At 40.1% G+C, this 22,549-nt stretch overlaps 1 protein-coding gene across 2 annotated transcripts in view; it reads right to left on the bottom strand.

The window, feature by feature from the left end:
- The window catches only part of SWAP70 (switching B cell complex subunit SWAP70), a gene marked incomplete at both ends in the record, with an annotated part of 84,629 nt that overhangs the window by 38,799 nt on the left and 23,281 nt on the right, over positions 1-22,549 (bottom strand). Inside the window, 2 exons of one of the 2 annotated variants that reach the window (XM_079708537.1) lie at positions 4,755-4,928; positions 21,619-21,759. In XM_079708537.1, coding sequence (XP_079564663.1) covers positions 4,755-4,928; positions 21,619-21,759 — 315 coding nt within the window. The remainder of the gene's footprint in view (positions 1-4,754; positions 4,929-21,618; positions 21,760-22,549) is intronic. The other variant, XM_079708538.1, reaches the window with a different exon arrangement.

Raw genomic sequence — 22,549 nt, 5'->3', positions numbered from 1 at the left:
GCAAATAAATTTACAACACTAAGTATAACTACAAAATGTCTTAAAAGACAATACTGGAGATTTATTAGCACAATTGTTCCAAGCAGCAGCTAGGTTGTTTGTTTTTTTTTTTTAAAGATTTCCTTATAGTCACTGTTGTAATATAGTTTTTTTTAACATCTTTATTGGAATATAATTGCTTTACAATGTTGTGTTAATTTCTGCTGTATAACAAAGGGAATCAGCTATATGTATACATATAATCCCATATTCCCTCCCTCTTGCGTCTCCCTCCCACTCTCCCTAAGCAGCAGCTAAGTTTTAAAAATACCATTAGAATATCTTTTTCTACATCTATCAACATTCTAGTCCCTTCTATATGTTTCTGTATTAAGAAAATTTTTCTGGACAAAAATTCCATAGCATGTTTTATTTTATTTTATTTTATTTTATTTATTTATTTATTTGGCGGTATGCAGGCCTCTCACTGTTGTGGCCTCTCCCATTGCGGAGCACAGGCTCTGGACGCGCAGGCTCAGCGGCCATGGCTCACGGGCCCAGCCACTCTGCGGCATGTGGGATCTTCCCGGACCAGGGCACAAACCCGTGTCCCCTGCGTCGGCAGGCGGACTCTCAACCACTGCACCACCAGGGAAGCCCAGCATGTTTTATTTTTTATTTCCCCTTTCACATACATGCACAATTACATTATTATTATTATTATTAAGCACTAAGAAATTGTCCCCACCGCTACAGTGAAACTGCCTTCTCCTTGCTTACCAATGACCACCTAATTGTTAAATCCAAGGGCAACTTCTCACTCATTATCCTCTAATTTTCTATAGAATCTAATGCTAGGAGCTACTTTTCTGCTTCTTAGAACTTTTTCTTTCTTTGGCACCCATGACTCAACACTCTTCCAGTTCTCCACCAACCTCACAGACTATCCAATTCTGCTTCCTTTACCAAATCTTTACCTCCTCCTGCTACAGAAATGGGCCCAAGGTTCTGTCTTCAGCCCTCGCTTCTCCCACTATTGTCTCTTCCTCCCTGATCTAACCTACTCCCATGGCTTCCCTGTCTCTGTCTCCAGCCCTGGCCTCTCACAGCTCTAAACGTACTCTTTCAGTTCAAACAGGACAGCTCCACAAGGATGATCCACTCAAAATGCCAAATGTACCAAACCCATCATCATACATCATATCCCCAATTTGTTCATCACCCTGTCATTCATTCATACACACACACACACACACACACACACACAATTTAGTGAGCATTTATCATGGAGCCAGACATTAAGTTAAATGCTTCATATACATCAACTATCAGTCCTCACAAGAGTCCAGTGAAGGAAGTAGTGATCCCCATTTTCCAGATGGGGAAACCCAAACAGGGAGATTAAGTAATCTGTTCACAGTCACAGAACTAAAAAGTGGTCAGGGCTTCCCTGGTGGTGCAGTGGTTGAGAGTCCTCCTGCCGATGCAGGGGACACGGGTTCGTGCCCCGGTCCAGGAAGATCCCACATGCCACGGAGCGGCTGGGCCCACGAGCCATGGCTGCTGAGCCTGCGCGTCCGGAGCCTGTGCTCCGCAATGGGAGAGGCCACGACAGTGAGAGGCCTGCGTAGTGCAAAAAAAAAAAAAAAAAAGTGGTCAAGTATGGATTTAAACCAGGCAGTCTGATTTGAAAGACCATGCTTTAAACAAGTATACTATATTACCTCCTAGTCGCCCAGACCTGAAACTAGTCTCTATCTCTGTACAGCCATCACGTTCTAGTTAGAAAGGGCATGTGTCATTCTTTTTGACTGCCCAGCACCTAACCCCCTTCTTATGTCTGGGGAATTCCCAATATGGAAGCTAAAGACGCAACTGGACACTTTCCAGGCCTCCTTTGCAGCTAGCTCATGCCATGTGACCTAGGTCATAACAATTAGATGCATCATGCCCTGCCTGTGATTGAGAAATAGGCACAGAAAACTCTCATGGTAGCAAGAACAGTTACTTGCAGGAAGATTTGAGTTCCTGGACAGCACCCAGTGTGCAGGGCCAGAGGTGTTCCATGGTACAAGTACAACACGCATTTTCCCTGTGGTTCCTCACTGCATAGCCTCCACACCTGGTTTTTCAGCCATCATAGCCATTCTGTAAGCTACCCAACATCCTTTTTAAAATTCCCTTTTTGGCTTAAATCAGTCAATCCAGCTGTTTCAAAGACTGGCAATTCAGTCAAGCAGGATACCTCACTCATCTCCGACATGCCCTTCCTTTCCTTTCCTGCCTCATATAACCTTGCCCACTGTTCCCTCCAACCGGAAGTCTTCTCCTCCTCTGCCTTCTCCATTAGTCAAAATTCTTCCGTCTTTTAAGGCCCAGCATAAATGCTACTTTCCCACTAAATATAATAGGTAACACTTAATGAGCACTTTCTAAGGGCCAAGCAGCCTTCTCATTTGATATTCACAAGAGCAGTTAGGAGACAGATACTAGCATTAGCCTTATTTTACACAGTTGAGGAAACTGCAGCAAAAACTAATGAAGTAAATTGCACACAAGGTCACACAGCTAGTGAGCAGTGTTGAAGCCAGAATTCAAATCCAAGAAATCTGACTCCAGACTCCTGCTCTTAACCAAGGAACACCAAATTACAGCCCATGAGTCAAATCTACCCCAGCTGCCAAATCTGGCTCTCAGCCTGTTTTTATACACACTTGCTCCAAGAATGGTTTTTACATTTTTCAGCAGTTGGAGGGGGTAAAATCAAAAGAATAATAATATTTCATGGTCCATTAAAATTATATGAAACTCAAATTTCAACATCCATAAGTAAAAGTTTTATTAAAGCACAGGAACATATTGTCCTGTGGCTGCTTTCACGCTATTAACAGCAGAGTTGAGTAGCTATAACAGAGACAATATGGCCCAGGAAGCCCACAAAACCTCAAATATTTTCTGTCTGGCCCTTTACTGAAAAAGTTTAAGACCCTGCTTTTAATCACTACATTATACTGCCTCTCTTAAAAAGCCTTCCCTGATCCCTGACCTCCCTCAAGCTGGAATAAATCTTTCCCTTCTCTGTATTTGCATGGCATTTGCATCTCTCTTATAACAGGTAGTTTATTCTGCTTTGAATTACACTTGATTTTTTTCTCTTCCTTGAGCAGATTGCATATTCCTTGAAGGCAGGAAGTCATCTTTTTCACTTTGTATTCCTCTTATTGCCTCATTTACTGTTGCCAGTCGATAAATCCTTGCTGACTTGAAATAAACTATGGCAGTGTGAACTTTTAAACAGATTTTCCTAACATGAACATGAATCATACAAATAAATCACAGACTAGACTCATGCTGGCAGGATGGGTAATAATGGGCACCCTCAATCACTACTGGTAGGTATATAAATGGTACAGCCTTTCTGAAGGGCAATTCTGCTTCGTTCGTCTCATACCCTGAAAGTGTGCATTTCTTAGGACTTAGAATTCCACTGCTGGAAATTTATCCTACAGAAATAAGCAGACTAGTGTGCAAAAATGTACGCAATAACATTAGTCATAGGAGCTAACATTTACTGAGTACATATCACGTGCCATGCACTGAGCTAAGTCATTTATTTTTTCCCCCTAGTTGCGATTTAATTATTTTTTTTAATTTTAGATTTTTTTATTGAGGTAACATTGCTTCATAACATTATATAAGTTTCATGTATACAACACTGTATTTCTAATTCTACATGCACTATAGTGTGCTCACCACCAAAAACTTAGTTTCCAAAAAGTTGACCCTCTTTATCCCTTTCACCCTTCCCACCCCTACTTCCCCCCTGGTAGCCATTGTTCTGTTCCCTGTATCTACATGTTTTTGTTTGGTTTGGTTTGTTCGATTATTTTGTTTGTTTATATTCCATATATGCATAAAATCATACAGTATTCCTCCTTCTCTGACTTATTTCACTTACTGAACTAAGTCCTTTAAATACAGAGCCTCACAACCCTTAGAATAAACATTTTTATGAGCCCCATTTTATAGATGAGGAAATTAAAACTCAAGAGGTTAAATCATTTGTCCAAGGTTAGGGGATTACAAATGACTTTTTTTAAGGGGAGGGCTACAGTTGATTAATCTGCATATTATTAGTCTTTTCTAAATTTACTACTGTAATAAGCATGTATTACATGGATCATTTTTTAGGGCAGTAAGAGAGCACAGAATCCTTACTCCTGTATTCCCCCTGTCCCCCCATCCCCCCGCCCCTTGGAAGCTCAGGGAAAATAACCCAGAACAAAACAAGCAAATGTCCTTTTTCATTTACTTTAGAAAGTATGGTCTTAAAAAAGTCTCCATCCTTGACTTTGAAACAAGAATAGTTATTTCCTCACATAAATCAGCCTTGGGAACAACATTCTGGATCCTATGTGTTTCCCATATAGCATCACTCAGCCATTTCTTATGGTTTTGCCAATATGTAAGTAGACAGAAAATTATGTTGTGACTTGTACTGAATAAAGACTCTCTGAACATGAGGATGGATTTGTCTATAATTATAGCAGTTTAGAGAGGAAGAGTCCCACCCTGTGTGCAAATCTCCATGGTTACTGCATGACCCTAAATCACTAAGTTTTGGACTTTTTTGGATCCAAGCTTTTTTGCCTCTGATCCAAAAACACTAGTACAGGATCTCCTTCCATATCTACACTGAAATAACACAAATACTTCCAAGTTAGATCTATTAAATGCTAAGATGGCCCTGTAAAACTTCCCAGAGCCACACTTACCTCTTCTGGCACAATAATTAGTGGGTACTTGTCCTCAGATAAAAAGTTGAAAATAACCCATACTTTAAATGCATCATCTTCTGTAATGAGCAGGAGACTCTTTGCGAGGTTTTTTTTGACACAGAGGGTCCAACACATCCTATTGAATTCAATCTTGTCAAAGTTGTCTTGGACCTAAAAAGGAACAAGGAAAAATTCCAATGAACCAGTCCAAAATAAGCAGCATGTAAACCAAGTAAAACAGAAAGACAAAGCCTACTACAGGCTTCTATTTTAATCAATCCAATTAACCAATAACCATTTCCTAAGTAGATGCTTAGGTACCACACTTTCAAAGACTCGATTAAGAATGTTATATTGAGGGACTTCCCTGGTGGTCCAGTGGGTAACACTCTGTGCTCCCAATGCAGGGGGCCCAGGTTCAATCCCTGGTCAGGGAACTAGATCCCACACGCAGGCCGCAACTAAACATGCCACAACGAAGATCCCACGAGCCACAACTAAGACCCGGCACAGCCAAAATAAATAAATATTAAGAAAAAAAAAAGAATGTTATATTGAGCCTGACACTGAAGCAACATCTGCCCATATCACTCAGTTGGCACATAAAATACTGGCTTGTCAAATAGTTTTTTTTTTCATGTATAAACACTATCTTCTAAACAGATTACCAATCCTGATACAGAGAAGTTGAGAATGTCAATTACTCAGTATGAGCTACATGCAGATATCTCATCTTTACTTATATGGTCAAAGAAGATACTTTCTCTTGGGAAAAATTGTTTAACTGAAATTCTAAAAAGACAGCTCTGCCACTCAGTCATTCAGTTATGCATTCAACATTCTCCCAGCGTCTACTATGAGACAAATACTATACTACAAATTAAGGATATAAAGGTGAAGAAGAACTTGGCCGCTGCTCTTAAAATAGTCACAGTTTATTAGGAAAAACAGACATGCAAATAGGCAAATTTTAACACAACACAGTATATAATTCAATAGTTTTTCGCTCATTCAACAGATAAAATTTAGATAGTAATTATTATCTGCCAGGGACAATGCAAAGATACTGAATATACTACTAGCCCATGTCTCCAAGGGATGTCAAGGCAATTACAATATAGTGTGGTAAGTATTCTATAGAGGTAAGCAGAGGATTCTGTGGGAACACTGAGGAGCTAACCCAATCTTAAGAACTGGGGGAAGATTTGCAGAAAAAGTGACATAACAGAGCTGAGTCCTAAAGGACCACCAAGAGTCAAAACAATTTGAGAATGAGGTAAAGAGTGTTCCAGGTAGAACAGAATGTGAGAAAGCCCACCCAGAGGCAGAAACAACCATGGTTAGTTTGGAAGAACTGCAGGAAGGTTAATGTGAATGGGGCACTTGGTACTAGAGGGCAGTATGAGTCAATGCTCTTTATAAGTGCAAATAAGAGAAATGATCTTGAGTTCCTTTAAACAGATAAGGAATTTATTGGAAAAGCAATGGGTAACCTCAAAGATCCAACACAAGGGCTGAAAAATCCAGACTCTGAAACTAAGCCGTTACCAATCTAGGCTAGGCAGTCATAACTACAATTGAAACTACTCATGGTACCAGCGGGTGGAGACACGACTGCCAATATAACATGAGGCCATCACTGTTGCCACTGACCCAGTCCTTGATCCTCCGTGTCCCTCAATGCAGATTCAAAGTCCCACCAGGTCACATTCCTATGCCCTAGCTGCCAGGGAGCAGGGAAAATGAGGATCCAAACTTTTCAATATCTGAGATGTGAGATAGGTCCTGTCCTCCACCAAGACACTGTGGAATTTCCCAGACATAAGAAAAGAGTTGATACTGGTCAGATGAAAAAATGACAAATGACCACTGCATGGGGCACAGTGAAAGACTAGGCTAGAGAGGTAGGTGAAGACCAGATCATGAAGAGCCTTATAATTCACAGTAAGGAGTTAGGATTTATCTGTACTGAAAGAGAGGGAGGGGGCAACATATACAACCTGCATTTTAAAAGCCATATTGGGGACAATATGGAAAATGTACGGGAGGAGGCAGAGCAGGTGACAGGACAACATGAGCAAAGCATTTCTTTTTAGAGAAAGATGAATGAAGTGTTGTGTGTAATGTAAGGAAGAAGTCACTAATTGGCTGCAGCAAGAAGTTTCTCTCATTCTCTGGCTAGAATTTGTCATTAGTAAACCAGTCCCCCACGAGTAAGAAGATATATCCTTTGTGCTCTGCCTTGAGCACCCTGTCTCAGTCTGACACCATTTCCCATGCCCCCATGGTACACAAATGACCCCATGAAGGGAATAATAACTGCTGCTTCTCTTTTTTCTTCTCTTCTGATTTCTTTATTTTTCTTTAAGACCATTTATTGAGGACTTAGCATATGCTTGGCACTGTATATGCAGTTTATTATTTAAACTTTGTATTGGCCCCATAAGGTTAAACACTCTCCCAATTTTACAGATCAGGAAATAGAGGTTTAGAAAAGTTGAGTACCGGGCTCCCCTGGTGGCGCAGTGGTTGAGAGCCCCCCTGCCGATGCAGGGAACATGGGTTCGTGCCCCGGTCTGGGAATATCCCACATGCCGCAGAGCGGCTGTGCCCGTGAGCCATGGCCACTGAGCCTGCGTGTCCAGAGCCTGTGCTCCGCAATGGGAGAGGCCGCAACAGTGAGAAGCCCATGTACCGCAAAAAAATAATGATAATAAAATAAAATAAAATAATAAAAAAAAGAGAAGTTGAGTACCAAGTTTACATGGCTAGTAAATATCAAAACCAGGGTTTAAAATCAAAGCTCAAATTCTGTCTCTTCTCTGTGCCAAACTGCTTGTAGAATTCAGTAGATGGAGGACATCTATCTATGTGATGGAAGACATCTCTACAGGACTAGTTTGAAAGGCCACTACTATCAACTCTATCTACCCACACCCCTAGAAAGCACTAAGTGGAAGATACGCCACCAGGGAAAATGACATGTGCATGAAAGCATACAGTCTTACCCTGAGGAACAAGAAGTGATTCTATGTGTATCATGAGTTGAATTATTGAGTTCCTGAGGGGGAGTGGCTAGATTTATGGCTAGAAAAGCAAACACAGACAAAAATCACAAAGAGCTTTATAGTTTTAAGAAATAGCCTGTAGGAAACTCCCAAGTTTAGAGCAAAGAATGAGCAGGTCATCTGCAGCCTACATTAGTACTTTGCAGAAAAGACAGTATTTGAGGCAGACCTTGAAGTATATCGAAGAGTACAAGGAAAAGTACTCCAAAGGATAGGAAAGGAAATGCCATGAGCAAAGGCATGGCAGGAGCAGCACACCAACCATGTTTGGGGATGGCCACAGCATGAAGAGGACACAAGGGAGAAAGAAAGACAGGTGTTCAATTATGTGAATCTTCAACCTGCAGTTCTGGGAAGACATTTAGATGGAGGTGTCCAAAGACAATCGAGGAAGGAACTGTAACCTAACAGAAGAGGCAGATTTGTGAATCAACTGCATGTCGACAATGACTGAAGCCACAATGGTCAGTGAGATCACTGACAGAAAACATAAAGTGAGAAAATAGATGGAATCAAAAACAGAACCTCAAGGGACTCACACATTTACAAGCGAGAGGAGGAAGAGGAATTATGATGACTAGAAGAACAGTCAAAATGGTAGGAGAACCACAAAGACATGAAAACTGAGTGAGGAAACAGTAAGAGGAAGGTTTGATCAACCCAGGAGTCTCCCTTTATCCACAAGGGATAAATTCCAAGACCCCAGTAGATGCCTGAAACCATAGGTGGTACTGAACCCTATATACACGTGTTTTTTCCTATACATATAAATCTATGATAAAGTTTAATTTATAAATTAGGTACAATAAGAGATTGACAACAATAATTAATAATAAAATAGAACAATTACAAACAATATGTTGTAATAAAAGTTATGTGAATGTGGTCTCTCTCCCTCTCAAAGTATCTTACTGTACAAAAAAAAATTTTTTTAATAAATTTATTTATTTAATTTTGGCTGTGTTGGTTCTTCATTGCTGCGTGCAGGCTTTCTCTAGTTGCAGCAAGCGGGGGCTACTCTTCGTTGTGGTGCTCGGGCTTCCCATTGTGGTGGCTTCTCTTGTTGTGGAGCATGGACTCTAGGTGTGTGGGCTTCAGTAGTTGTGGCACGTGGGCTCAGTAGTTGTGGCACAAGGGCTTAGTTGCTCCACGGCACGTGGGAGCTTCGCGGACCAGGGATCGAACCCATGTCCCCTGCACTGGCAGGCGGATTCTTAACCACTGTACCAACAGGGAAGTCTCTTACTGTACAAATTTAATGCCTTTTCCATCTTTAAGCACTTATCATGTACTTGGCCATAACTTTTGCAGTTTGAGGTGCAACAAGAAAACTAGCAGAATTTCTTTTTCCTTCTTCGCAATTTCATGGATAGAAGATTCGTTCTTACCAGAGATATCAGCAAACTCGGCATCACAGGGTTTTTTTTCCTTATTAAGTATAGAAGTTTCATCTTTTCACTTAAAGGAAGCACTTTAAACCTTCTCTTTGGCTATCTGAATTGCCAGCATCACCACTCTTGTGCTTTGGGGCCATTTTTAAGTAAAATAAGAGTTACTTGGGAATTCCCTGGCAGTCCAGTGGTTAGGACTTGGCACTTTCACTGTTGTGGCCCTGATTCAATCCCTGGTTGGGGAGCTAAAATCCTGCAAGGCTAGTGGCGCAACCGAAAAATAAGAGTTGCTTGAACACAAGGACTGCAATACCCCAACAGTTGATCTTATAACTCAGATAGCTATTAAGTGACTAATGGGTGGGATACACTGGACAAAGAGACAATTCATGTCCTGGTGTCCTAGACAGGACAGGGCAGAGAGGCACAAAGTTTCACCACGCTACTCAGGACAGTGCACAATTTAAAATTTATGAATTCTTTATTTCTGGAATTTTCTATTTAATATTTAATATTTTCAGACCACGGTTGACCACAGGTAACTGAAACCATGGAAAGGGAAACTATGGATAAGAAGGGGCTACTGCAGTGCCAAATGCTACAGAGAAATTAAGGAGGAGTCGTTTAAGAAAAGACTACTGGTTTTGCAATTCAGTGGTCACTAGTTAGTTACCTTCAAGATAGCCGAGAAGTCTGGATATAAGTCAGACTGCAATGGGATCAGAAACCAAGCAAATTCTCCATAAATTAGTTTTCCCAGGAAATAAATAGTGGCTTTTTGGTGCAAGTTCTCTGTGTCTTATTTAATTTTAATAAATTGTCTGTTTGGCTTATTACTTCTCTATATTCTAATCTACTATTCTTTAGTTTAATCATGATGAAAGGTAGAAGTATATCAAACGATGGCATTTACATCTTTAAAAAAAGAAAATATCAGGGCCTCCCTGGTGGCGCAGTGGTTGAGAGTCCGCCTGCCGATGCAGGGGATACGGGTTCGTGCCCCGGTCTGGGAGGATCCCATATGCCACGGAGCGGCTGGGCCCGTGAGCCATGGCTGCTGAGCCTGCGCATCCGGAGCCTGTGCTCCGCAACGGGAGAGGCCACAACAGTGAGAGGCCCGCGTACCACAAAAAAAAAAAAAAAAAAAAAAAAAAAAAGAAAATATCAGACCATATATGAAAAGTCCACAACTAACATCACACTCAATGATGAGAAACTGAAAGCTTTTCTCTTCTCTTAGAGAAGAGATGAGGAACAAGACAAGGATGCCCACTGTGACCACTTCTATTCAACACAGTTCAGAAAGACTCAGCCAGAGAGATTAGGCAAGAAAAAGAAATAAAAGGCATCCAAATTGGAAAGAAAGAAGCAAAATTATCTCTGTTTGCAGATAAAATGCTTTTTCTTACGTAGAAAACTCTCGAGATTCCACCCAACAATTGGTTTATTAAAACTAATAAACCAATTCAGCAAACTTCCAGGATACAAAATCAACCCTCAAAAATCAGTTATGGGGCTTCCCTGGTGGCGCAGTGGTTGAGAGTCCGCCTGCCGATGCAGGGGATACGGGTTCATGCCCCGGTCTGGGAGGATCCCACATGCTGCAGAGCGGCTGGGCCCGTGAGCCATGGCCGCTGAGCCTGCGCGTCTGGAGCCTGTGCTCCGCAACGGGAGAGGCCACAACAGTGAGAGGCCCGCGTATCGCAAAAAAAAAAAAAAAAAAAAACAGTTATGTTTCTATACACTAACAATGACAATCAGAAAAGAAAATTAAGAAAACAATCCCATTTGCAATAGCATCAAAATGAATAAAATACTCAGGAATAAACTTAACCAAGGAGGCAAAAGACTTGTACATTGAAAACTACAAAACATTACTCAAAGAAATTAAAGACGACACAAATAAATAGAAAAACATTCTATGCTCATGGACTGGAAGACTTAATATTATTAAAATGTCTATACTATCCAAGGCAATTTACAGATTCAACACAATCCCTGTCAAAATCTCAAAGGCATTTTTTTTTTTCAGAAACAAAAAACATCATCCTAAAATTCATATGGAATCTCAAAGGTCCATGATAGTCAAAACAATCTTGAGATGGGACTTCCCTGGCAGTCCAGCAGTTAAGACTCCGCACTTCCAATGCAGGGGGTGTGGGTTCGATCCCTGGTTGGGGAACTATGATTCCATATGCCTTGCGGCACAGCCAAAAAAATTAAAAAACAAAAAACAATCTTGAGAAGAACAAAGTTGGAGGCCTTATACTTCTTGATTTCAAAACCTATTACAAAGCTAATAGGTAATCAAAACAGTATGGTACTGGGGAATTCCCTGGCGGTCCACTGGTTAGGACTCCACGCTTCCACTGCAGGAGGCATGGGTTTGATCCCTGGTCAGGGAACTAAGATCCCACAAGCCATGCGGCACAGCCAAAAAACAAAACAAAACAAAACAAAAAACAGTATGGTACTGGCATAAAAACAGACATATAGACCAACAGAATAGAACAGGGAGCCCAGAAATAAACCCTAATGTATACTGTCAAGTGAGCTTTAAGAAGGGTGCCAAGACCACACAATGAGGAAAGGACCATCTCTTCAACAAGTGGTATTGGTAAAACTGAATATCCACATGCAATAGAATGAAGATGGACCCTTATCTTACACCATGTTCAGAAATTAAGTCCAAAACGGAGTAAAGATCTAAATGTAAGACCTAAAAGTATAAAACTCCAAGAAGAAAATATAGGGGAAAAGCTTCATGACATTGGAATGGGCAATGATTTCTTGGGTATGATTCTAAAAGCACAGGCAACAAAAGCAAAAACAGACAAAACTACATCAAACTTAAAAACTCCTGCACACAAAGGAAACAATCAACAGTGTGGAACATGGGTGAAACAGTCCTTGCCATCCCAGAACTTACACTCCAGGGGGGTAATAAGATATCAAACTATACAGCAATAACACAACCACTTATGTGGTGAAAACTGTGGCAAAAAGGAAAAGCACAAAACGTTGCAAGCATACATTACAGGAAAGCTGGTTAGATCTAGAATGGGTGGGGTGCTACCTGGAGAAAGCTCCCTGAGGAAGTGACAATCAAGCCAAGACCTCCACATTACGGGTGGAGGAAACTTTACAGCAGAGGAAGCAGCATGTCTGAAGACTCTGTGGCAGGAAGGGTCTTAGTAATCCGAGGAAGGTCAAGGTGGCTGGACTGAAGTGAACAAGAAGGGAGGAGAGAGGAAGAAGAGGAGGCTAGAGAGGTTGCAGAGGCCAAATTGAACATGGCCCTGTGTGCCATGATAAAGATGTTGGACTTACCTTAAAACAACAGCAAGGCATTGAAGGGTATGGATTCAATATTCAGTATTACCTCAATGAAAATAAATCCATAAATTGAAATGGTCTCTAGGTCTGTTCTAACTACAAAAGGTCTAGAAATCTATGATTCCATACTCCATCTCATCTACAATTACAAACTGTGCTCCAAAATTCCAGTTTGTATCACACATATTAAATCAATAGTCTCACATTTAATAATAATGGCTGCTAGTGGTTTCAAGGTGTCCAAATGGAGGATAATTTCCCAGAAAGAAGGTGTAGAGTTGTTCTTATTTTTAACATATAATTACTTCACACCAAAATTCATACATATGAAGAATAAGGTATGACCTCAATTCTGACACAAAGCACTAAAAGTATTTACAAAACTAAACTCACATGTTCTCTAAGCTAGAAATTTCATACAAACCAGCTCAAGACTAAAGTGGCTGTGGAACAGAGACAGTTCTCAGAAGACAGGGAAACTGGCCAATTTGACACTTTAGAAATTGACTGTAGAAATTTTTTTTCTCAGAAAGCATTCATACTCTTTGATCAGTAATTCTACTTCAAATAATCTATCCTAACAAGTGAATCCGAATCAGATAAAGATTTATCTAGGATAGTCACTATTATTTATAAGAGTGGGGAAAAAAATTAAAAGTCCACCAAAAAGGGAATGGTTATAAAGTCACAGTACAAAACTATTATACAGTCACTGAATACCACTTAGTACCTGGGTGACCTTGGGCAAGCAATTTAACCCAGGGTCCGTCTCATCTTAAAATGGTGGTAATGATGGTACTTAACCTACAGAGTTGACATAAAGACTTAATTAGAAACCTGTTTAAAACATTTAGTACCTGATACACAATAGACTCTAAATAAATGTTAGCATCTGTATACTCAACGTCTTTTTTTAAAAATTTAATGATATGGGACAATACTAATGTTAAGTGTTCAATATGATCCCAACTTGAAAAATAATATATAAAAACATATTTTAAAAAACAAAAACTTGGGAATTCCCTGGCAGTCCAGTGGTTAGGACTCCGTGCTCTCACTGCCAAGGGCCTGGGTTCGATCCCTGGCTGGGGAACCAAGATCCCACAAGCCGTGCAGCGCAGCCAAAAAAATAAATAAAATAAAAACTCAAAGCAAACATATAAAATGTTAACAGTAACCGTCTCTATATGTTAAAGTTATAGGTGATACATATTTTCTTAATAAGTTCCTTTTTTTCTTAATTTCAACAATATCCTATTATTGCCTTTACAATAAAAAAAAACTTTAAAAACAGTATTTTACATTAATTATCATGGAGATGCAAATCAAAACACAGTAAGAGGGTTTCCCTGGTGGCGCAGTGGTTGCAAGTCCGTCTGCCGATGCAGGGGACGCGGGTTCGTGCCCCGGTCCGGGAAGATCCCACATGCCGCGCAGCGGCTGGGCCCGTGAGCCATGGCCGCTGAGCCTGCACGTCCGGAGCCTGTGCTCCGCAGCAGGAGAGGCCACAACGGGGAGAGGCCACAACGGTGAGAGGCCCACGTACCACAAAAAAAAAAAAAAAAAAAAAAAAACACAGTAAGATTCATACCCACCGGAATGCCTATAATAAAAAAAAAATGTTGGTGAGGATATGAAGAAATTGGACCCCTCAGCCATTGCTGGTAGAAAAGTAAAATGCCCAGCTGCTTTAGAAAACAGCTTGGCAGTTTCTCAAAAGGTTAAACACAGAGTTGCCACATGACCCAGCAATTCCATTCCTAGGTATATACCAGAGAACTGAAAATATACATCCACACAAAAACTTGAACATGCATGCTCACAGCAGTAAATTCATAATAACCAAAAAGTGGGAAAAACTCAAATGTCCATCACCCAATGTGCAAACAAAATATGGTATATCCATAATGAAATATTATTCAGCCATAAAAAGAAATGAAGTACCGTTACGTACTACAACATGGATGCATTTTGAAAACATGATGCTAAGTGAAAGAAGACATACACAAAAGGCCACATATTATGATTCCAGTCATACTGTATGAGTTCAGAATAGGTAAATCCATAGAGGTAGAAAGTAGATTAGTGGTTGCCTAGGGCTGTGGGAGACGAGAGTAAGGGCTAATAGGTACAGTTTTTTTGAGGGAGGGTAATGAAATCTTCTAAAACTGATTTTAGTGATGGTTGCACAAAAATGTGACTATACTAAAACCCACCAAATTGTACACTTTAAATAGTTAAACTGTATGGCATATGAATTACATCTCAGTAAAGCTGCTATTCTTGAAAACAATATTTCTTTAAACTACATCACTCTTAGATTTATATTGCTGGCCAAAGTATTCAATGACATAAAGTCATCCATGTTCTCAGCAGGGAACCTCTTTAATCACTCCGAAGTTTTTAGTCCTGTGTAACTTTACAAATCTGATCATAATGTAGAATCCAGAGGCCCGCGTACAGCAAAAAAAAAAAAAAAAATGTCCAACCTAGGAAAACAGAAAGCAGAGACTGCTAGACTCTAGAAAAGGGACATTATATTGAACAAAAATTTTTCTCTTTGTGTGTTTTTCTTTTGTGTGTGTGTGTGTATATTTCCCAAAAAAAACAAACAAACAAAAAGGATTATGTTAGAAAGCAGCAAATTCCCCAGTTAGGACTTGGCTTATTGCCAATGGATTACTGGTTTTTAATCATCAGATAGCCCAGACCAACCTTTTAATGTGTAGAATCAGGGAAAATAACTGACCATGGTTTGGACCAAAAAGCCTATTAGGCTATTAAATCTCATGAAAGGCTTAGTTTGCCTCATAAACATGCTGAGGCAGAACTAGTTTTTTATGTAGTCTACTAGGCCTCAATAGTAAAAAGTTAACAATATAACACTTTCTTCAATTACTCACTATCAGATAAGCCAGGCACAGTGGGTTTTTTGCCCAAAAAAGGGGGGTGGGGGGAAGCTCACAAAAAATTCTTCCTAGATGTTCACAGAATCCTATTCTTTTATTTATTTATGTATGTATGTATGGCTGCGTCGGGTCTTCGTTGCTGTGCGCAGGCTTTCTCTAGTTGTGGTGAGCGGGGGCTACTGTTTGTTGTGGTGTGCAGGCTTCTCATTGTGGTGGCTTCTCTTGCTGCAGAGCATGGGCTCTTAGCGCACAGGCTCAGTAGTTGTGGCTCGCGGGCTCTAGAGCGCAGGCTCAGTAGTTGTGGCACACGGGCTTAGCTGCTCCGCGGCATGGGGGATCTTCCCGGACCAGGGCTCAAACCCGTGTCCCCTGCATTGGCAGGTGGATTCTTAACCACTGCGCCACCCGAGAAGTCCCCAGAATCCTATTCTTTACTAAAGAAGAAATCTAACAAATAAACAAAGAAAAAGTTAACAATCAGCGGAGGCAAAATATTTGCTACAAGAACACACATGTTAATCATCTGAAGCCTCAGGAAAGCTGAAAATAAATTCTATCAATGTGAACAACAGGAATTATTCTCTCTGAAGAAGCAAATATAGAAACCAAATAGAAAAATTACTTTTTTGCAAAGCAAGTTTCATTATAATCTATCTCTTGGTCTCAACCCCTTCTGAATAATTCTCTTAGGCAATGGCAGAAAACCTCTCAAATAACCTGGGGGGAAAATGACCAAAATGAACACTGAGGAACACCAGATACTAATTAAGAAGAAAAAATCACCTTAAAACACTTGAGAAAGAACCTAAGAGAACTAGAAGGAGGCTGAGCTAGTCTGAGATGATCAGAATGGCTTTTAAACCATTCTACCCCTGCCCTTACATATCCAGTAACTGGAAAACATTAATTCTGGAAGGGAGTAATTAATCCCTCAAGAGTACATAGAGTTAAAAGAACACTGGTCTAGAAGTGAAATGGCTTAGGTTCAAAATCTATCTACCCCTTTTTAGCTAGGCAACCTTAGGCACTCTATTTCCTCCCGAGTTAAGTGGGGATAAGAATTCCAGTTACGCATCATCACAGGATTACCATGAGGATCAAATGAGACTTTATACACACACACACACACACACACACACACACACACACACACATATAGGAAAGCACATCTTGCAAATGTTTAATCATTTCATATGTTCATTGCATAACTGATGACAATCTCTAAGTTTTTATGTTAACATTCTTCAGTCACTATTGGCATTTTTTTCAACCAAGTTTCAAAACAAGGCACTAATCTTTGCTCAATTTAAACCCACACCACAAAAACCTTGCCTGCTTTATTTGGATTGAAGGCCAGGCAAAATTCCACTCCAGGTGGCTAAGCAATAATAAACAAGGGCTCACTGTTTCATCACATCCTCACTTGCTCTGTGAATAAAGTTCTTCTCCAAATTTTGTGGCTAATTTTGGACTTTTAAAATACTGCTATATTTTCTCCCCCAGTTACAAAACTTTTAAATACCTAAATATTAAAACAAAGAACATTTTAAAACTTTAAAAGTCAAGATGTTTAAAGAGAGTTACATCAAGGAGAACAAAATATGGTATCAGGGTACAGCACTTCAAGATATTCAGGGCTTCCCTGGTGGCGCAGTGGTTGAGAGTCCACCTGCCAATGCAGGGGACACGGGTTCGTGCCCCGGTCCGGGAAGATCCCACATGCAGCGGAGCAGCTGGGCCCGTGAGCCATGGCTGCTAAGCCTGTGCGTCCGGAGCCTGTGCTCCACAACGGGAGAGGCCACAACAGTGAGAGGCCCGCGTACCGCAAAAAACAAACAAACAAACAAACAAAAAAAGATATTCAACCATGTTTCTCTATCTACTAGTCCAGCCCACACAAATTCTAGCACTGAAAAACAAAGCAACTTCCAGATTTCTGAGAATCCCCCGGTATGTTTCATTTATATATGTATATTTTTAATATATATAAATTTATTTATTTTATTTTATTTATTTTTTGCTGCATTGGGTTTTCGTTGCTGTGCGCGGGCTTTCTCTAGTTGTGGTGAGTGGGGGCCGCTCTTCATTGCGGTGCGCAGGCTTCTCATGTGGTGGCTTCTCTTGCTGAGGAGCATGGGATCTAGGTGCGCGGGCTTCAGTAGTCGTGGCTCCTGGGCTCTAGAGTGCAGGCTCAGTAGTTGTGGCGCATGGGCTTAGTTGCTCCACGGCATGTGGGATCTTCCTGGACCAGGGCTCAAACCCGTGTCCCCTGCATTGGCAGGCAGATTCTTAACCACTGTGCCAGCAGGGAAGTCCCTGTTCTATATATTTTAATAACAGACATAATTCTGCTTATTGTCTTTAGTTTTTAAGATTAAACACATGCACAGAGCAGGTCATCAAACATTTGCTGAATATAAGACATATTTACTATGTGAATTTGGTTTTGATTTTGTTTAAATAAATTGAAATTTTTGAAAAGTAAAAATATGATGAGGTTATAGTATCTGTTTTAAATGCATTTTTGTATTTTAAAAGTAGGGAAGACAGTAAGTTTTTATTTTTATTTATTTAAAGTCCATGATGCCAGAGTGCTAACACATACTTTAGGGGAAAAAATTAGGGAACTAGCCATTGTTTGTCCTAGACGCACAGAGAAAGGGAGTCCTTTGGGTTTGATGGTCCATTGCAGACTGACTGTCTTGTTTCTAGTTCATAGGGCCTAAACTTGATTAAAATAGATATTGGGAGAATAAAAGAGGGATGTACCTAATTTTAACCCCTTCTGTGGGATCTGGGCATGCACCATATCCTAACCACTTGTCTTAGGCTTTGTTAATGGAGTGTAAATATTCTCACCACTATGGTTGTATTCAAACCCTCTTGTCTTTTATTTAAATTAGTGCACAAATATCAAACGGTAAACTCAAGGATTCTGAAGCTGTTGTAACTAATCATGGTTAAGAGAATTTCTTTAAGATACAGAAAAACAAATACTATATGTTCTCAGTTATATGTAGAATATTTAAAACAATGAACTCAAAGAAATAAGAGAGTAGAATGGTGGTTGTCAGGAGCTGGGGGGTAGGGGAAATGGCAAGATGCTGGTCAAAGGGTACAAACCTCCAGCTTTAAGATGAATAAGATCTGGGATCTAGTGCACAGCATTGTGACAATAATTAACAATACAGGACTATATACTTGAATGTTGTTAAGAGAGTAGATCTTAAAAGCTATAACCACAGGGGAAAAAAAAAGGTAACTATGGGAGGCAATGATAACACAACTAACCTTACCGTGGTAATCATTTCGCAATATATATATGTATCAAATCATCATGTTGGGGGACTTCCCTATTGGTGCAGTGGTTAAGACTCTGCCTGCCAATGCAGGCGACACGGGTTCGAGCCCTGGTCCAGGAAGATCCCACATGCCATGGAGCAACTAAGCCCATGCACCAAAACTACCGAGCCTGCGCTCTAGAGCCCGAGAGCCACAACTACTGAAGCCTGCACACTTAGAACCCGTGCTCCGCAACAAGAGAAGCCACCGCCAAGAGAAGCCCATGCACCACAACGAAGACCCAACACAGACAAAAATAAATAAAATTTTTTAAAAAGTTAGATTATAAAAAATCACCACGTTGTACACCTTCAATTTACATACATTAGGTGTCAATAATATCTCAATAAAGCTGGGGGAATTTTTTCTAAATAAAAAGAATTTCTTCACCAAAAAAGACATATATACTTATAATACAACTATAAACACAAATGAGCTACCTGATTAATAAACAGAAAGGCAGCCCAAAAAAGCTTTAGAAAATAGTACAGCATCATACTGTGAAGTTCTGAAACCTCACACACCAGTTTCTGTATAATCTGTTTGAATCTTTTTTATCATGATATAATTCACATTCCATAAAATTCAGCCTTAAAATGTACATTTTAGTAGTTTTTAGTATATTCACAAGGTTTTGCAACCATCATCACTATGTAACTCTAGAACATTTTCATCACCCCAAAAAGAAATCTCAAACCCGTCAGTAGTCACTCACCATTCCCACTTCCCCTCAGCCTCTGGCAACCACTAATCTATTCTATATCTCTACGTGTTTGCCTATTTTGGATATTTCACATAAATTGGATCACACAGTATGTGGCTTTTGTGAGTCTGATCAAGTCTTTCATTTCATTACGGTGTGGTTTCTCCCTCTGCAGTTGTTTCTAATTAAAGCATGACCAAGTATATGTATAGAACATACACACACAAAAAGAGCAAAAAATTGTATTGTGAGGCTGATATGGAATAATAGATATAGGTACAAAGAATACTACCTAGATGAATACACTGTAATTTGGACAATCTTTGCTGCAAAATTTCTGAAAAATATAATGTGATTTTTAAAAAGAATTTTGACCAACATTTTGGCATTCTCCATACCAGTAACTTAAATTATTATTATAAACTTTAATTACTGTACTTTGCTTTTATAAAAAAGACACTTAACTATAAAAAGAATTTATACATATAAATAGCTAAAAAATCCCAAAAAAGTCAACAGAAAAAAATATGTCAATAGTTATGGTATTTAGGTGATTGGAAAACAGGCTTTTTAATGTGTTTTATTTTTAATTTAAAAGTATTATCACTGTCACTTTTTGAAAGACATTTTTGACATATATCAAAAAATTTCGGGCTTCCCTGGTGGCGCAGTGGTTGAGAGTCCGCCTGCCAATGCAGGGGACACGGGTTCGTGCCCCGGTCTGGGAGGATCCCACATGCCGCGGAGCGGCTGGGCCCGTGAGCCATGGCCGCTGAGCCTGCGCGTCCGGAGCCTGTGCTCCGCAATGGGAGAGGCCACAACAGTGAGAGGCCCGCGTACCGCAAAAAAAAAAAAAAAAAAAAAAAAAAAAAAAAAAAAAAAAAAAAAAAAATTTCAAGCTTAGTGTTATAAATAAGCAAAAGCAGTAATTCCCAACCCTTCATGTGCATATATGATTACTTTCACACCTAAACTAAATGTACATGATATGGAAAGATGACACTAATATATTGTTCAGTTAAAAAAGTAAGTTGAACTATATGTAGCATAATCCTATTGGTATAGAAACAAAACACTATGTATTGCGTAAGTGTGTATTTGCATGTCTATAAAAAGGTCAGCAAAGATATTCATCAAACAGTTGAAAGTGGTTACTCCTGTAGAGTCAGACTAAAAAGGGTAAAGAGGTTTTACTTTTTATTTCATATATTTGTATTAATTGACTATTTAATAACAAAGCTACCTTTTGTAATTTTTAATCACCAATGTTTTTAATTAAATGTGCCATCAATTTAGATTATTTTCTTTAAAAAAAATAAAAGAACATTAAAGTCAAAACTTTAATGTGTCAATTTTTAATTATCCAAACCAAGGGAGAAACCAAACCCAGCAGAAAATACCAATATGGCTTCCAAACACATAATCTTTTTTGTTGTTTTTTTTTTTTTGCGGTACGCGGGCCTCTCATTGTTGCGGCCTCTCCCGTTGTGGAGCACAGGCTCCGGACGCGCAGGCTCAGTGACCATGGCTCATGGGCCCAGCCGCTCCACGGCATGTGGGATCTTCCCGGACCGGGGCACGAACCCGTGTCCCCTACATCGGCAGGCGGACTCTCAACCACTGCGCCACCAGGGAAGCCCACATAATCATTTTTTATAGCATCTTTACTCATAACATATCCCAGAGGAAACATCCAAGTGGCACCCGAAAAAGTCTAGGATGAAAGTTTTGCTGTATGATATCTATAAAGATAATTAACATCACATTTTACCCCATCATATCCATGCTTTAACAATCATTGCCAGTACATGTGGAACCAGAATTTAAAAAGAAAAAACAGCTCCCTAAGAGAAGACAGGTACAGGTTAATACAGAATACTTAATTTCCAAAAAAGAGCCAAGTCGTAAAAATATCGAACGAAGTTTTAGAAGATACTGGAGAAGAAAGAGAAATAGGAGTACTGTCAGTCTCATTCTTTCTTTCCTTTCTGATTTATCTCGTGATGCTTCACACCTAAACTCCTTAGTGAACTCACCAACAAGGGGCTATGGGGCCCACTTGAAATGTGCAATCTGAACAATGCTGTAAGCAGGAAGAGATTAGAGTCATACCTTTTCCAAAATGAACTTGTTTAAATATGGCATGTAGCCCTGATTGGAGACAGGCCCCTCATCATCATCCCGGAAGTGCTCTTCAAGGGCAACAGGGTCATGTGGAACCTTCAGCACTGTGCACAGGTTATGGGAAAGGACCTAAGGGAGAAAGAGGGTAGTTTAGAGGCATCCACTAACCAGCACATGGCACCTTCACTGTCCGAACACAACTGGCTGCTCCCTGTCCTGGGGAGAGAAAGATGAAGAATAAATTGCCAGCTGCCAGCTCCCCACCTGTTACCCATAGTGTCTCATTGCCTCCCCAGGTTTGGTCCACTTCAAACAAGTCTCTCTTACATGCCCTACAATGAGCCAGGCTCCATGCAATATCTGTGACTACCAGACTCCTTGTAGTCTTTTATTAATTGGCCCAAGTTAGAAAGAAAAAGGGGGGAAAGAGCAAGAGAATGTGTTTAAAATTAAACTTCTCCTAAGTAGAGCAGTCAGTGAAGTAGAGCTGTAAGAGAAAGAACCTGGTTCTGAACAGCTGCAGCTGGTGGTTCTGGACAAGGTGGCTGACCTGGGCCCAGCCACAACCTCTCTGGGCTTCAGTTCTCTCCTTTGTTCAATATAAAGGGCCAAGTTAATATACAAATATACCAGATATTAATTAGTAATCTCTAAGCATCCAAACATCTCTAAAATTCTACGATGCTAGACTAAGTTTTCAGGATGAGTATAAAAGAGTATAAATATAAAAAGAGAAAGAAATCAAGGGCCCGATTTAGAAATACATGAAAAATCAAGAGCAAAAAAATCTTAGGAGTCACCAAAATGGTTGAAAATATTCTGTCAAAAATCTGCATCCTGGGGCTTCCCTGGTGGCACAGTGGTTGAGAGTCCGCCTGCCGATGCAGGGGACACAGGTTCGTGCTCCGGTCCGGGAAGG

This window comes from Hyperoodon ampullatus (genome assembly GCF_949752795.1).
Source record: "Hyperoodon ampullatus genome assembly, chromosome: 7".
Lineage (NCBI taxonomy): Eukaryota > Metazoa > Chordata > Mammalia > Artiodactyla > Ziphiidae > Hyperoodon > Hyperoodon ampullatus.
This window is presented reverse-complemented; position numbering and strand designations above follow the sequence as displayed.